Below are 16,774 nucleotides of genomic sequence, written 5' to 3'. Positions count from 1 at the left end.
ATTATTGATAATATTTAAAAAGTTAGGCCTTATTCTTCCATTGAAAATATAAAAACAAAATTAACAGCCTGGGTGCGAAAAGAGAGAATTAAAGAAAATTTTAGTATTTAAGGACAGGAGTTGGAGTAGACGATGTCATCATATCTTAATTATGTTGAGCTTAACTGTACTTAAAGGAATATGTAATAATAGAACTATCTACACTGCGGTTCGAATCCACTAATTCAAAAACAGGTCTTTTCTGTTTCGAACCGCGGTATGAATCGGGCAATTAAAAAACAATCCTTCGCTGTTTCGAACCGCGGTTCGAAAAACTGTGGTGTGAACCAGCGACAGACCCCAATTTACCAGGTCTGCAGTCTGCACCAGTCTGATTATAAAGTATAGTTTACACAGAGCCAATAATCTTGGCGCCAGTTCTGCAGAAGCCAGTAATTATTGCTTGGCCCCTTTTGTTTAGTCAAAGCCATCGCATTCACGGATTTTTTTCGGGTGTGCAACGTGTGTGGTTAAAAAAATAAAGAGTTCGGGGCAAAGTCTGTTGAAAAATAAATGTAAGTTGATTGAAATATTAAAAAAAAGAAGACGAAATGATTATTCCAGGGCTAGGACATATATTCAAATTTAGGTACCATAATCTGTGAATTTAGGTTTTTGTCTGTGGTTTTTAAGCTATGATCTTCCGAGCTATGATCTGAACCATAGACATAATATATACTGATGATCTGAACATAGACTTAATATATGCATTATAGGTTTATGGATCTGAATGATTTCTCCTTTTTTTCGGTTATAAGCCTATCATGGACCTTGGCCTACTTTTCATATTTCTGAATTTAAAGTTAAGGACTATCTTAAGGACGTCGGGTTGAAATAAAATAGTAACACAATTTAACAAAACAATGAATTTTATTCGTTATGTAATGTAATGCTAACATTTATCATCACAGCACGTTGCAAAAATATAAACTAGGCACTAACAATTAATAATAATAATATTATTATCGTGCCGGGCCGGGCCGGATGCCATCGAAATTCTTATACATACGTAATACCAAAATCATTTTCTCATACGAAAATATTTAACATGTTTGAGTTATTTTTCGTATGAGAAATTAATGATTTTGTTATTACGCATGTATGAGAATTTCGATGGCACCCGGACCCTTAAGTAATAATTATAAATAGAAAATTTAAAGAAGTGTATTATCAACAAGACTACATGAGCATTAATTGTTAAACTAATTAATACGGTTATTTGAATTTTGAAATCAGTGACTCACCAATTTTTACAACATTATTTATTTAAGTACGTACAAGAAAGTAAATTCGTTACTTGAAATAATTAGCAACATTTACGTCTTTAAGTCAATATATTTAATTATTTGTCATAAGATCACGAATCATGATTGCCTAAACGCTATAATCCTTAAAATAAAATAGGTACAATTCTACGAGTTTTAGAAAAAGAGCACCATAGTATTTTAGTTACAATCACAGTCAAAAGTCAAAACTGCTCTTAACCAAACTAACAATAAAAACTCTATGAGCCCCACCTTATTTTTTTTTTATGTGTAAAACCATTTTTTTTATGTGTAAAACCATATTTTATAGTTTGTGCGTTCTAAGATGATATGGGTGACAGTTTTCATGTTCCTTGCTACGGGTTTTTTTTACAAGAAAACAAAAAAAAATCAAAATGTAATAAATTATATTCCATATACAAAAACAAATGTTTCCTATAATTGTAAATTAATAAAAATGAAAAGATGCTAAATGCTAACTTATTAATAAAAATTATAATAAATATTAACTGTGAATTAGGAGTATAAAATTATTGTTACGAAAACATTTGAAAAATTTCATAATGCATGAAACGGAACTTATGTCAATAGAGATTGACTCTGTTGAATCGAAATCAAATCGATAAAAAAGGGCGGCCATCTTAAATCTCCGGCACCACTGAAATGTCAGTACGAAATCGATAATTTCGATTGCAATTCCTTTACGATGTGATTCGATATTTTTAAACTATCGATTAATTTTTGTTAGGTAACTTCCCTACTATTGTCAATTATAATGTGTCACGCATATATATCATCATAAAACGCACAAACTATAGATAAAATAAGTATGAAGGTCTCCTTTCACTTGAGTGTTTAGAAAATTATTTGTCTCCTTCAATTTTTGCGCATACTAAAATAATTTGCTAAAAACAACCATTTTCTCCTGACTGAACAATAAACAATCAGTACTTAGTACTTACCTATAACAACTGTAGGTACTAAATATTGGCGAAGTAATAATTTAAATTAACATTTATAAATTATTTGAGTATGAGATACAAATTCACGGCTGTTCCAACAACATGGCAAAAATCTTATTCTTAAATAGTGAGTTATAACCACAGACAGCTAATACCCTTTCTTTGATTTTTTTAAAATTTTTCATTTTTCATTGTGTTGCAACTAGCAGCCACAAAGAAAATCTTGAAAGAACACAAGCTTAGATCAATTGACATTGAGACGAGACGATTTAGAAACAAAATATGCCTTTTAAACATGAGACAAACGCTCTTAGCTGCCTGTTTGCGTTTCAAGTATTGTGCGCCGTCTCGTCAAAGTTTGAACTGACCCTTACACTGGTATAATTTATAATAAGTTACATCTACGATCATAGTCCGTCGATGCTGCCGACGCGGCGCGGGTCTGTCTGGGTCTGCCAGAAGCCGTCGGGACCTCGTAAGGTGCCCACGATGGCAGCGAACCCAGCCGTGGGACCCAGCTGGGTCGTCTCGTGCCCACGCGCTTGGAGAGACTTCAGCAACTCCTGTAAAACAGTAAATAAGTCAGTTAATACCACGATGACATCATGACACGGTCACTGTATTACAATATTACACGGTCGAAATAAGAGTTTACGTCTAAAACTGGGTTGCACCAGAGGCGTGGGTAAAGTTAAAGTTAAAGTTATAGTCATAGTTAAGGTAAATTTAACTTTAACTTTAACTTTACCCTTAACTTTGCCCGGAGAAGTTGACAGATGACAGCTGATCCAACAAGGTTATACATGCGCGTGGGCGAGGGCGCTGCTGTTACCAGCAGGAGAACTGTCAAAAATTGCGGTTTTTGTATGATGACAGCGTTAGTTCCTTTTTTCGCCACATGCATTTAAAACCTTGTCGAGCTCTATGGTTATAGTTAAATATAGCGTCTTGATGGCGTCCATTTTTCAAGATTTGACATTTTGCACTGTATTCAAAGTTAAAGTTACAGTTAAAGTTAGTTGGTGCAATCCAGTAAGACTGGGTTGCACCAACTAACTTTAACTTTAACCTTAACTATAACCGGAAAAATTGACAGATGTCGTATGAGAATATGGGGTGTTTGGACGCCATATTTAACTTTAACTTTACCCACGCCTCTGGTGCAACCCAGTCTAAGCCTTTTTTACACGAAATGAAAAATAATGACAGCGCGAGGTATAAGTCGCAGTAGTACGCCCTATAAACATATTACCATAATATTACAGCACACAGATTTTTCAGTCGAAACCGAAACCGAACTTTCGGCCATACTCTCAGTTTCGGCCGAAACCGAAACCGAAACTTGGTAAAACATTTAAAATTACGGTACTGATTGATTTTTACATAAATTACAACTTTTTAAACTAACCACATTGAATTTTTTACTTTTTGCGACATTTATTAAAATAAAAATTATTAATCTTAGACTCGAATATGTTCCCTAGAAACTTTTTTGTACTATATTCCGTTTTTTTATACGATTCCAAGTAGGTGCTATTTCACCAAAGAAATTAAACGCGCTTAGCTCACACTAAACCGGTCTTAAGCACATAAACACGTTTTAATTAAATAACACTCAATTGCATTTCACCAACATAAACTAAACTCGTTCACAGGAAATCCGATTTTTATCTTCTGAACGCCCAATATTCGAGTTTTAACTTCATAAAAAACATTGAAGTCCTGTCAGTGTCATGACAGATCGAAAAACATAGACGAAAAAATTGTTAAGATGACAGTGTTCACAGATGCGTTTGGTTAGCTTATTTATCGTTTCTTGCTATTTTGTTAACAATTTTTTTATTAATAAAACAGCGACAAGGCTCCAAAATGATAAAACAATGTAAAATCATCGCGTGACGTCACATAAAAAATATGTGACGAAAAATATATTGAGGGCCGCATGAGTGAAGCGTACGGAGAAGTGGGCTAGATAAGATTCTAACAGGGTAGTAGGGTCTAAGAGATTGCGTGTCCATATATTTTAAATATTTAAATAAACAGCGTAGTGTGGCGAGATGATTTACTAGATAAATCTCGCAAGATGAGCCGGAGCCTCGCTGACAATCAAGCACGAGTTAACTGCGAAGTTTACTGAACGACGCATGAGTTTCGGCAGGGCCGAAAGTTTAGGCTATATTTTTTCCGAAACCGAAACTAAGGCCGAAACTAGATTTTTTGGTCGAAACTGGCCGAAACCGAAACCATAAGTTCGGTCGGTCACTACTAATAACCAAACAAGCTTCCTTCCTATACAAACCAAAATTTTCCTTGTCCAGTCTCTTATCCTTCCCATCCTTGACTACGCCGACACCTGTTACCTGGACGCCACTGAGGAACAGTTAACTAGACTCGAGCGTTTACAGAATCTTTGTATACGTTTCGTGTTTGGTTTGAGAAAGTTTGATCATGTCTCGGCCTACCGTTCCAAACTCAAGTGGCTACCAATCCGTCTCCGCCGTAACTCCCACATCATTTGCTTACTTTACAACATCCTGTACAATCCTCTCGCTCCTCCATATCTCCTTGACAGATTCAACTTTTCCCGTTTTCCCGATCTTCCATGTAGGTCCAACGTCCGGTCAAATCTTTCCTTCCCCTCACATCGTTCCAACTTTTACTCCTACTCATTTTCTGTTCATGCTGTCAGATTGTGGAACTCGCTCCCTCACACAATTCGTGACAGTCCCACTATCGCTGTTTTTAAAAGACGCTTGAAAGAGCATTACCTCGAATCTCAATCCATTTAAATACTAGTATTATATTTATTTATATTTTAAGCATATATATATATATATATATATATATATATATATATATATATATATATATATATATATATATATATATATATATATATATATATATATATATATATATATATATATATATATATATATATATATATATATATATATATATATATATATATATATATATATATCTTAATATATATATTTCTTGTGTGCGTGTGTATGTGACTGAACTCCTCCTAAACGACTGGACCAATTTTGATGAAATTTTTTGTGTGTGTTCGTGGAGATTCGAGAATGGTTTAGATTTACAGTTTGGTCTACTGGAAAATGTTTTTTCAATTAATTTCTTATTTATAAGGAGTTGTTGATTTTGGAATGTTTTACATTAGATCCGGCGGACGGCGCTATCATCGCATTCAATATTATTCTATTTCAATTTTAGTTTGTCCTGACAGATGGTGCTACGATTAATTTGAAAAAAAATTTTTGAAAAAAAAATTCATGTGCTGATTAAAATATTAAATAAATAACACATAGGCTACAATTTTAACCGACTTTCAAAATGGGGGAGGTGTTATGTTCGTTTTCTTATATTCAACGATTACTCCGCCGTTTGTTAACCGATTTTCAAAATTTTTCTTTTGGTATATAGGGTATCATCCCAATTTGGTATTATATTCAGAAAAGTGGTGATCTGATGAAGGATCCATAAGTAATCGAGGGAACTCCTCAAAACTTATAGGGAAACATATGGTGACTTCGGTTTCGTGAGAAGTATTCTAAGCATATGCTACCAACAAGTAAGATTTTGCACCGAGATATACCTGGTATACCGTGGTTCGGAAGGTGCTGAGAGAATTCCTGATTCTTTATAGATACAAGTTTGGGAGTTTCGGCGTTGTTTTAAGAACAGAAAGCATATGCTACTATGCAAATTACATTCTTCATCATCATCATCACTACCATATTATACCATTTCATAGTCTTTTAGATCGAGACTCGAGTTTGTCAAGCGATAATTAAAAAAAATCTATATCTACCTAATATTATAAACCTGAAGAGTATGTTTGCTTGAACGCGTCAATCTCAGAAACTACAGGTCCGATTTAAAAACTTATCTCAGTGTTAGATAGATCATTTATCGAGAAGGTTATATTATATTATTACTCTAAGACTAATACGACAGAAGAAACTCAGGAAAATGTGGGAAAAACGGGGGAAACATCTAGTATATATATATATATATATATATATATATATATATATATATATATATATATATATATTTTTTTTGTGTATTATATAATACCGTAATTTAAAAATATATTAGATTTATTTACTTCATACAACAATATTATATTTTATTATATATATATAATATGTAATATTTATTTTAAGTAAGTATATAAGTAATTATATTAAGTAGTTATATTTTAGTGTTTAATTAGTATAATATCAAAATATCTATTTTTATCTGTTTAACTAGTACGAGTATTGTGTTGATATAATATATATTATATATTCATAATAATAGTGCACGTTCTATCTGCTGTCTTAATCCTATCTCTCTCCGTAGGGCTGCTGGAAGAGATTTCTATTAGAAATAAGCAGATCCTTTGTGTCGTTTTACTGTGTATATTGTCTTATTGTAATTGTTTCTTGTGCACAATAAATTGTTAAATAAATAAATAAAATACAACGGCAATCCGGCCGACAAAGCTGGTGAGCTTGATCAAACCCGATCGTAGAAAATAATTTCTTGACGTTAATTTCTCATTACTAATACTTGTAGATACAGAAATATTTTTAATATAATAAATATATTAAAGAAGAAAAAACGAGTTGGACTCGCCCATGAAGGGTTCCGCAGCAGCAATAAGGTTTATGTCTATGAAATTAAAAGGTTTTTAATTTATTTTTATATATCAGTTGATTTTAATAAAAGTTATGACATGACGTATAAAAACCACTTGCTCGATCTCGTTCAAACCAATTTTCGTTGGTAGTTTTTATAGTAATGTACATCATATATTTTTGTTAGAATTATCATGACTTTAGTCAAGTTATGGGGGGGGCGGCTCACATTTTACCACTTTGGAAGAGTCTCTCTCACAAACTATTCAGATTAGAAAAAAATGATATTAGAAAACTCAATATGATTTTTGAAGACCTATCCATACATACCCCACACGCATAGGTTAGATGAAAAAAATGTTTTTTTGTTTCAGTTGTTCCTATGGGGACCCCTAAAATTTTTATTAATTTTTCCATGTTTGTATCAAAATCTTAATGCGGTTTACAGACTACATCTACTTACCAAGTTTCAATAGTATAGTTCTAGTTTCGGAGAAAAGTGGCTGTGACATACGGACGGACAGACAGACATGACGAACCTATTAGGGTTCCGTTTTTTGCCATTTGGCTACGGAACCCTAAAAAGGTGTAACTTACCGGATCGACATTGGCTTCGTGCTCGATGTGCATCGGCACGAGTTGGTGGTGCAGACGCGGCCGCCGTATCACAGGCGAGTACTCCTCCTTCTCATACAGGGTCTGCATTACCACCTAAACAAAATATATTGATGTAAATATTATGTTATATGAAAATAAGTATATGCAGCAGAATATCTTCATGCATATCGCTCAAATTATTTAGTATACACATTAGCGCGAATTCAGATACAATTGAAAATAATATTAGACTGAGGGCTTGTTACACCACTTCCTGAAAAGGCTATCTACCACTTAACTTGACAGATAGAGTATGGAGAATCAGTCAAATAAGCCTACCCGGCACCGGAAGTGGTGAAACAGGCCCTAATACATCTAAGTTTAATGTTATAATAATAAATAATGCTTCTAAGCAAGTTTAATTACAAGGATACGGCTGAGCTACATGACAGCTGTACAGGGGCGGATTTATATTTTTACAAGATTTCCCGCGCGGCTTCGCCCTTTTTAGGAATTTTACGGAAACCGTACATTTTCCCATAAAAAATAGCTTATGGGAAAGTGATGATGATGATGAATGTAATTTGCATAGTAGCATAATATGCTTTCCGTTCTTAAAACAACGCCGAAACTCCCAAACTTGTAACTATAAAGAATCAGGAGTTTTCTCAGCACCTTCCGAACCACGGTATACCAGGTATACCTCGGTGCAAAATATTACTTGTTGGTAGCATAATATGTTTAGAATATTTTTCACGAAACCGAAGTCACCACACATTTCCCTATAAATTTTGAGGAGTTCCCTCGATTACTTATGGATCCTTCATTAGATCACCACTTTTATGAATGTAATACCAAATTGGGATGATTCTCTATATACCAAAAGAAAAATTTTGAAAATCGGTTAACAAACGGCGGAGTAATCGTTGAACATAAAAAAACGAATATAACACCTCCCCTTATTTTCCTGTTCTGAGCACCTCCCCCATTTTGAAAGTCGGTTAAAATTGTAGCCTATGTGTTATTCTGATGTATAAGCTATATTATTGTAAAGTTTCATTAAAATCCGTTCAGTAGTTTTTGCGTGAACGAGTAACAAACATCCATACATCCACACATCCAAACAAGCTTTCGCCTTTATAATATTAGTAGGGAGTAGGATTAGTAGGAAGTAGGATAGTAGGATGAGTATAGGCCACTTTAATTTTGCCGCCCTTAGCCCGGGCGCGCACTAGCGGCCAAGCCGCGGCGGCCATCGAAAGTATGGTGTGGCCGCTGGTCGCGTTGCGGCAAGGTGCGCGTCGTCCATGGCGGTTTCATACTAAGGTATTTATCTCGATGGCCGCCGCGACCTGGCCGCTAGTGCGTGCCCGGGTTTAGGGAGATCGTAGACGGCACACTTTTTGTGTGATCGAGTCTGCGGCGCACAAAATCGTCATGGCGCGCATAAAGTTGTTCGCGGACTTTTTTGACTAAACGCACACGACGCTCATCTTCGATCATTCTGTCCACTGAACTGTAGGGATGTAGACGCTATGGAAATCGTGCAGAGATCGCGAAGTATTATTTTGTATTTGAAGTAGGTACAGAAAAAGAAGAAAAAATAGAAAATGTTGGGTACATTTTGGGTATAACCCTATAATATCGGAAAGATTACTGAAGGGACAGTTCATATTAAATTTCGTAATTTAAATAATTTTTTCTTGCGCGGCCATGCAGACTGTAATCTGTATGTGCACCGCAGACTCGATCACACAAAAAGTGTGCCGTCTGCGATCTCCCTAATAGTAGGGGAGGTAGTGCTATCGTTTGCTAAGTCATTTCATACCGACCAAATTTTTGTCCAGCGGTAGCTTAATATTTATCAATCAATATAATCAGCGTCAGTCGCCGCACGCGTGGTAGGATGTTAACTGAGAGTATTTCAAAGTTGTAAAAAAAATAATTGCGAAAAGTGATTTTATACCGAATGAAAATTTTATGGATGATTATTGAGGTCATGCTTAACCAAAAATGCACCGTCAGCCGTATCGCAGACAAGGGATTCAACGTCAGTCGCGTTACTGAACTATGTTAAAAAAATTAAAATATAAAGTAATTTCATACCGTACAAAATTTATACAGGTGAATGTTGATACCTTTTTAATAATAAAGACCACCGTCAGTCGTTAATATGCGGGTGGAAAGCCCGTCGGCCAGCGATATAAGCTATAACCAATATAGCCTTATTTCGCGCTCAATGTATCCTAGGGTGTCGCGTATACGACATTTCCACCTGCAAATATTCAGCTGATGGCGATTTTCGTTTGAATTACCCATAAAATTGTCTCACATAGCAATTTTAAGTAATTAATTCGATAGTCAATATTTGTGAAAAAGAATTATATACATTTTACTTTAAAAGCGCCATCTGTTGTTATATACTAAAACTAAAATAGCACCTACCGAACCTAAACGTGTATAATCTAGATATGAACCTTTATTGGGTGCAAATTTGGATCTTTTTAATGTCAATTCAATACGCTTCCCAACAACAACTTTGAGATACTCTCAATTTTTATTCCACTATAATACATCACTGCAAATGCAGATTGCAGATTGCCATCGAAAATATGGTGTGGCCGCTGACCGCCGTGCGGCCAGGTGCGCGTGGTCTATGGCAGTTTCATACTAAGGTATCTATCTCGATGTCCGTCGCGACCTGGCCGCTGCGGTTTGGCCGCTGTGCGCGCCCGGGCTGAGTCACAAAGCTATCACTTACATGTAATTAATAGTGCTAGTGACAGACACGGCGCTGCCGTCGTGCGCCACCACCGACACTTGGGCGGTGCCGTGGTCGTCCGCGCCCTCGAACAGCGCGCCGTAGTGACGCCAGTCGTTGTACGTACGCGTGTCGTCGATCAGACTCCGGTACGTCAGCGCCCAGGACTCCGATGTCAGGTTGCTTTGTAACTGAAATGCACACCTTATTTAAATCCTAAAATAAAAAAATTCCAAAAATGTAGAGCAGTGATTTTCAACCTGTGGGTCGCGAAGCTTCTGTGGGAGGGTCGCCAGTTAGTCGAGACTTGAGAATGTTTCAGTAAAAAAAACTATGAAGTAAGAGAATTTTTACAAAAGTATACATACTTATATATATTCATAAACATTCATGCATGATAAAAAAGGAAAGGGTTACCTTCGCAGCATCGGTCGCGTCATTTGAAAACCACAAACGTAGAATACTAGACTCTGCCTGACGCTTCGTTTGCTCATATTGTATTAAGTACTTATTAGTATTAGAGGGATAGCTTTACAATAACAACCCAAGTATAATAATACATACAATATACATAATACTCAAAAAATTGTGAAATTAAAACTAAAGCTATGTCTTCTTAAGTCGCTGCTTAGAAAACAGCTCATATTCAGCAGGCGTAGCATGGTCACTATAGAAAATATGGTTTCTTTCTACGGAAGAATAAACAAAGTGACAGTTACACAATGGAAATCCACCAATTTGTCGATAAAATCTGTCAGTATGTCGATTCTTTCCCATGTCTACTGTTGTTATGCTAGCCCTGCAGGAGCAGTAAATTGCAACGAACAATGTAATAATAATAAGCAACACGACTATCTATGATAAAAACATTATTTCCCGTGAAAACAATAAAAAATACCATAAAACGGTGTAAGGATATTTGATAAGATTTTCTTGGCACTCTAATATAGCGGTCGTAACTCGTAAGTCGAGTAAATACCTAATTCATAGCATCTTAACTTGCTTTGCTTTTGTCAAGCAATTAACTGTTTCACAAATCACAGCATTACACAGTAAGATTTAAGCAATCATTTCGCAGCCGTAAGGAAGCTGTATAAACTAATTTAGTTACGAATGTTATGGTAAACACCTATATATACATACAGTGTTAACAATATAAACTCTAATAACTTTGACTGTTTAATACGTTAACGGCGAAACACTAAAATTAGGCTAATATTGATTTTCGGTAGACAAAGATTTATGAGAATAAAAAACTAGACCGAAAATCGATCCGCCCGTTTGCAGGATACGATGCCACGAAAAATACACAGACCGACAGATAGACTGTTCTTTATTACAATTTACATAGTACATACATCCCTCTTTTTCCTCAAGGGGAAAAATAAAGCTTAAAGAAGTATTGTATGAAATAAGTATTTTTAACACTAAATTACCTCACGTATATTAATCGGCGAGTGAACTCGTGTGGGGTCTCCCAGACCCGTACGTTTGGCGTACGCGTACTTGAACGTCTCCATGATGCGATGCCAGTAGAGGCCGCTGTAGGCCTCCACGTCGGTGCCGGTCCCCACCCAGCCTTTAAGGATGTTGAGGATGTAGGCCAGAACCGAACCCGAGCCCGGCAACGGTACGGTGTACAGGGTGCGCTCCGGCGACAACTCTACCGTTATTGGATCCTGCCATTCTACGCTAAAAGATTAAATTATTTGTGAATATCGTCCAACGTCATTTAAAAATGTTGGATATTCGTTAAATAAAACAGGGATATAAATATGGACGACAATTTATACTATCAGAGTAATCGGCTTAAAGGCAAATGACGGAGATCGTACAGTAATTCGGTACAGTACAATTTAAAAAAACCACCTGATATTGAACACAACTTATCTGACAGCTGATACTCCATAATTTATCTATCATATAAATTATTATGGATAGCCTATCCGGCACTTATTAGGAAGTGGTGAAACAGGCCCTTAAAAAGTTATTTTGAAATTTAATTTGCAAGGTTCTATTCACAATGAACTCACTGGTAATTCCTGAGATCGTCCTCTGTGACGATACCCCCGAAGCCTTGTATATCTCGGGCCAGCGAGGCCGTCATGGATCCGTTGTGAATCGCCTCCGGGCCCTCCTCCGCTATACGGTCCAGGGTTTGCGCGAACAACGGGTCTTTGATTAAGTCTCCTTCTTTGTACACCTCCCCGGTTTCTGGATTGACGTACAGCTCTCTGAAAATTGATTTTTATTAATTCACTTAAACACATAATATACAGTACTTAATACTTATCACTTCGGAAATGTCGCAGTCATTGTCAATCCGGACTTAAAACTCCCCTAACGCCACTACTGCTTTCACTCTGATCTCTCGAATTTAAATTACGTACCTCATTGAAGGCTGCTCGTGGATGACGTTGCTGTACGAGTCGAGGACGCGGCCCTGGTATTCGCTGACGCGGTGGCCCTTCCGGCAGAGCTCCACCGTGGGCTTCACTAGTTCCCGCCACTCCAGGTGCCCGAACTTCCTGTGGACATGGTTGTCACCTGTATAACAAAGCACTAGCGTATTTTTTATATAAAATAAGGGGGCAAACGACCTACGTACGAACGTACTATGTAATGTCCTATCACGTGGTCTAATAATCAAATAAATATGTGCCAAATAAAATCGCTCCATTGGTTTGTAAGATTTGCGCGTTTAAATAAATAAACTCTTCAAGTCTATCAGTACAATTTTTTTTGTGATTGGGGGCGGGCAAGTGCCCCAGCGTTATGAGATTGCCCATACCGCATACGGAAAAGTTAAAATAGATAAATTGACAGGGAAATAAGAAACCCTGCCGTGTTGCGAGATTTAAAAGTAATTAATAACCAGCCAATTGCTGTAATGCAAAATAGAGTGTATTTATATAGTTTATTTTTTCAGTCCTTAATACGGAAACTCTCTTACTCGTGTAATGCGCCGTAGCCTCGCAGCTCGCCCGGCACCGCCACCGCCAGCCCTCCAACGGTAGACGAGGCGTTCTGGTACATTTCTGCGTACGCGGCTGCGGGCGCCCGCTCGCGCGCGTTGAGCACCCGAACTTGCCATGTAGAGGCATCGTACACGGTGGCCAGGAAGCCGCCCCCGAGGCCCATGCACTGGGCGCATCCTACGCCCTCGCAGAACAGCGTCGCTATAGCAGCATCGACGGCGGAGCCCCCCTTCTCTAGTATGCCGCTGAAATAAAAACGACAGCATTACCGCTGAGTTGCTGCTGAAAAAGAATCAAGATACAGGCTACCACGAAACGGTTTTGAGACTCAAAAAATCGGACGAGAATATTGCGTCCTACTCTAACAAACGTGAAATGACGTTGTTAGAGCAGGACGCGGCATTCTCGCCCGATTGTTTGAGTCTCAAAACGGTTTCGTAGTAGGCCTACAGATACCTACTATTGCATAGCTTTTATCGTGAACTTGGAGCGCGGCGACCGAATCAAGAAATTCCGTAACGAAAAAATTTAACACACCGCACTCCGACCGGCACAGCGGTGCGGCTGCGTTGCCAGACTTCGGCACGGTGTTTGTGTGCGTGTTACTAGACGAATGCTAATTATAATGGAATAAGTTGACAAAAAATGCTACGCAATAGCTTTACCGCGGCAGTTCCCGGGTGCCAGACTTTTTTTACTATGGTATCAGGATCCCACATTAAAGTAAACGTGCTAAGTATAGGTATCTAGAATTATTTACTTATCTTTATCGCATTAACTAAGTCGGCAAATACTTAGTTTGCAATAATTTGTTGACAATGCTACACAAATACGCTCATAATCCACACAAACGTAGAATGACTACAAGTTTTAGGTTACATAATCATCAAATCAGTCATCAAAGCATGTCAATAAAATTCTACTTTAAACATGCCAAAATCAGAAATTCAATTCAAAGCAGCATGGGTCTGTTTGACCGCAACAGCGTTGAAGGGTTGTCCACTGATGCGAGTCATAGAATAGATAATAACAGAATGGACGATATCGCGCGTTGTCACGGATACCGCTCGGTGTCAGGGGCATAGAAGATGGAGGTCAGGGAGAACCATCTCTAAACAATATATGACGACGTTTAAATGAATCAAGGAGTTTCTACAATTGAGTATGCAGACTTAGCAATATCTTAATCTATTATCACAATAATTTTAAGTCTAAGAAATGCCGCAAAACCATTAAACAGTTTGGCAAGATGAAAAACCCTGGGAGGACTGGCAATCTAATTTAGACTTAGCCGCACGTTTGCGAAGAGATTTTCGGGTAGTGCCAGCACCTACTTGTACCAGATTACTATAAGTATAGTTACAACAACAATCTACAGACCTTGTCGTGATTATTGTTACTTGTTAGCGCAACTGAATATAATTGTAACTTTAGAATTATAGAGATATTGAAGTCTGTAGATTCAATAAGAAAATGATCCGCATTATATCGAGAAAAGTTGTGCGTTATCTACAATGTAGAGCATGTTCGCTGACGGCCTACGTCACATCCGTGGACAGATATTTTGTTTGTACGGCCACCCTTGAAATGCTTTCTTCGTAGGAATGAGGAAACAAAGTGGATTGGCAAAGGAAATCTGTCGTTTAGGGCCTTAAATCTGTCAGTTTTTCTACTGTGGCCATCACAGAAATGGATATTTCTGTGGTGGCCATGCTAAGAGGGCTTACAGACGAACGGCACTTGTCGCGTGCCGCCGACTGCCGTCGACACTCGACGCGTGCCGTCAACAAGTGCCGTTCGTCTCTAAGAAGCCTTTCAGCAACTTAATTAACTGTCTAACTCCAATGTTGGGCTAAACCAGAGGTTCCCAAACTTATTTTGTCTACCGCCCACTTTAAGAACAAATTATATTTTAGCGCCCACACAACGCCCCCATTTTTTTTCTGGGCCCTACACCTTCAGACCTTCAGAGGGCGTTATCGCCCACTTCGGGAAAGGCTGGCCTAAACAGTACCCACCGTCCGATAGCAGCGCACTCTATGCCATTAGCGGCGACGACGGCGCGCCGGTAGCGGCGGTGCTCCTCGCTAGCCCAGGGCCGGAGCACGAGCACGGCGACCAGCGCGCACAGCACCACCGCCGCCAACACGCTGCCCACTATCACGCATCGTCGGTCCCTGAAAGGGATGGTAATGAGTACGAGTTTCTGAAACGGATGGTGATGAGTCCCCCACTTACCCAGAGGCGGCGTAAGGCGTGGCCGCCCACGGCCCGCGGTCTAAGGTGTCTCGCCGCTCGCGCCCTTTTGGTTACGAGGTTTTTTTTAGGATTTACGAGTTTTGATGTCCTCTTGCTAAATAATATACCTATTTTGGGGCCTGGCAAGATATATCTTGCCCACATCAAATTTAGGTCTTGCCCCGCCACTGCACTTACCACAGCCTTACGATGCCTTGAAAACACTATTAGTTAGTAAGTAAGTAACACGTAAACACCAGAAAACATAATATGACCTTATCTCAATATTATGAAAATTTGAAATGCGCATTCCTCCTAAACGGTGTGGTTTTGCTGGAAGTGGTACGGGGAGCTTTTCCGCGTCCAAAAGATCCTTCCTCAACAGTCCAATAGATCCTTCCTCCCATGTGTCCACCAAAAAAAATTTGGGGTAGGTTTGTAAACCTTAGCCGTGACGTCTATATAAGAGACATAATTATATACAATAACGTATTATGTTTTGTTACATCTGTTACATACTAGGGAACCTGACTGCAAACTTTTCTGTTCATGGACTACACTTACATAACGGAGGATATCCCGAGTGAACAAAACATATTCATCAGGCAGGTCATGCCTTTGACGATTGAAGTTTTTAATTTAAATTCCTTATCAATATGCGCGTATTTTTATTAGCCTTAGAATTTAGTTTTAACTTGGGTTTCCTCACCTCAAAATTTGGTGATTTCTTGTGTAGATAGCAGATTTTTGTTAAAATTTTATTTTGCTAACAAATATACGGACACAGGTCGGCTAGAAATCAAAACGTAATATAATATTTTTTTGCTTATATTTGTTAAAAATTGGTGCAAGTGTATATAAATATTTTGGACAGACAGAACACGAAAAATTTGATAAAAAAGTATAGACATTTTTTTTTTTTGTTAATTCGTCCCGGTCGGGACAGGCAAAGGGAGCGTTGCCCATACAGCCATTTCTATGTTTTCTCTATTTAATGAATGATAGTGAAGGCCGAAGCCAATTCTTTTATATTAACCATCTGAAATAGAGTTTTCAAAAACAATGGATGTTCATATTATGTCAATTTTGACAGATCAAATTTTTTTTCCTTGGGTCGGGATGTTACTTTTTTTTAATTTATTTTACGGGCCTAGAATCTAGTTTTTCTATCAATTTCCTAACTTAATGGATGCCATGTCCTCTACTATGGTAGAGTCAAAATATAGGTCTTAGTAACAGCTATGTATGTGTGTTTGTTCTCTCATAGCTTCTACATCAACTGATA

General features: G+C 37.8%; 1 protein-coding gene across 1 annotated transcript; it reads right to left on the bottom strand.

The window, feature by feature from the left end:
• Window positions 1–2,585: 2,585 nt before the first annotated feature.
• On the bottom strand, window positions 2,586–16,118 carry LOC121733329 (scoloptoxin SSD14-like). The gene is made up of 11 exons (XM_042123546.1): window positions 16,054–16,118; window positions 15,270–15,428; window positions 13,227–13,496; window positions 12,664–12,801; window positions 12,307–12,507; window positions 11,710–11,965; window positions 10,274–10,464; window positions 10,087–10,090; window positions 9,651–9,668; window positions 7,513–7,626; window positions 2,586–2,829 (listed from the first exon to the last, which is right to left on the bottom strand). The coding sequence occupies exons 1-11, from the start codon at window positions 16,101–16,103 to the stop codon at window positions 2,674–2,676; spliced, it is 1,557 nt and encodes a 518-aa protein (XP_041979480.1). The 5' UTR covers window positions 16,104–16,118; the 3' UTR covers window positions 2,586–2,673.
• Window positions 16,119–16,774: the final 656 nt, after the last annotated feature.

The sequence above is a fragment of the Aricia agestis genome, chromosome 13 (assembly GCF_905147365.1).
Source record: "Aricia agestis chromosome 13, ilAriAges1.1, whole genome shotgun sequence".
NCBI classification, from domain to species: domain Eukaryota; kingdom Metazoa; phylum Arthropoda; class Insecta; order Lepidoptera; family Lycaenidae; genus Aricia; species Aricia agestis.
Note: the sequence above shows the minus strand (reverse complement) of the source record. Positions and strands in the feature narration are given on the sequence as shown.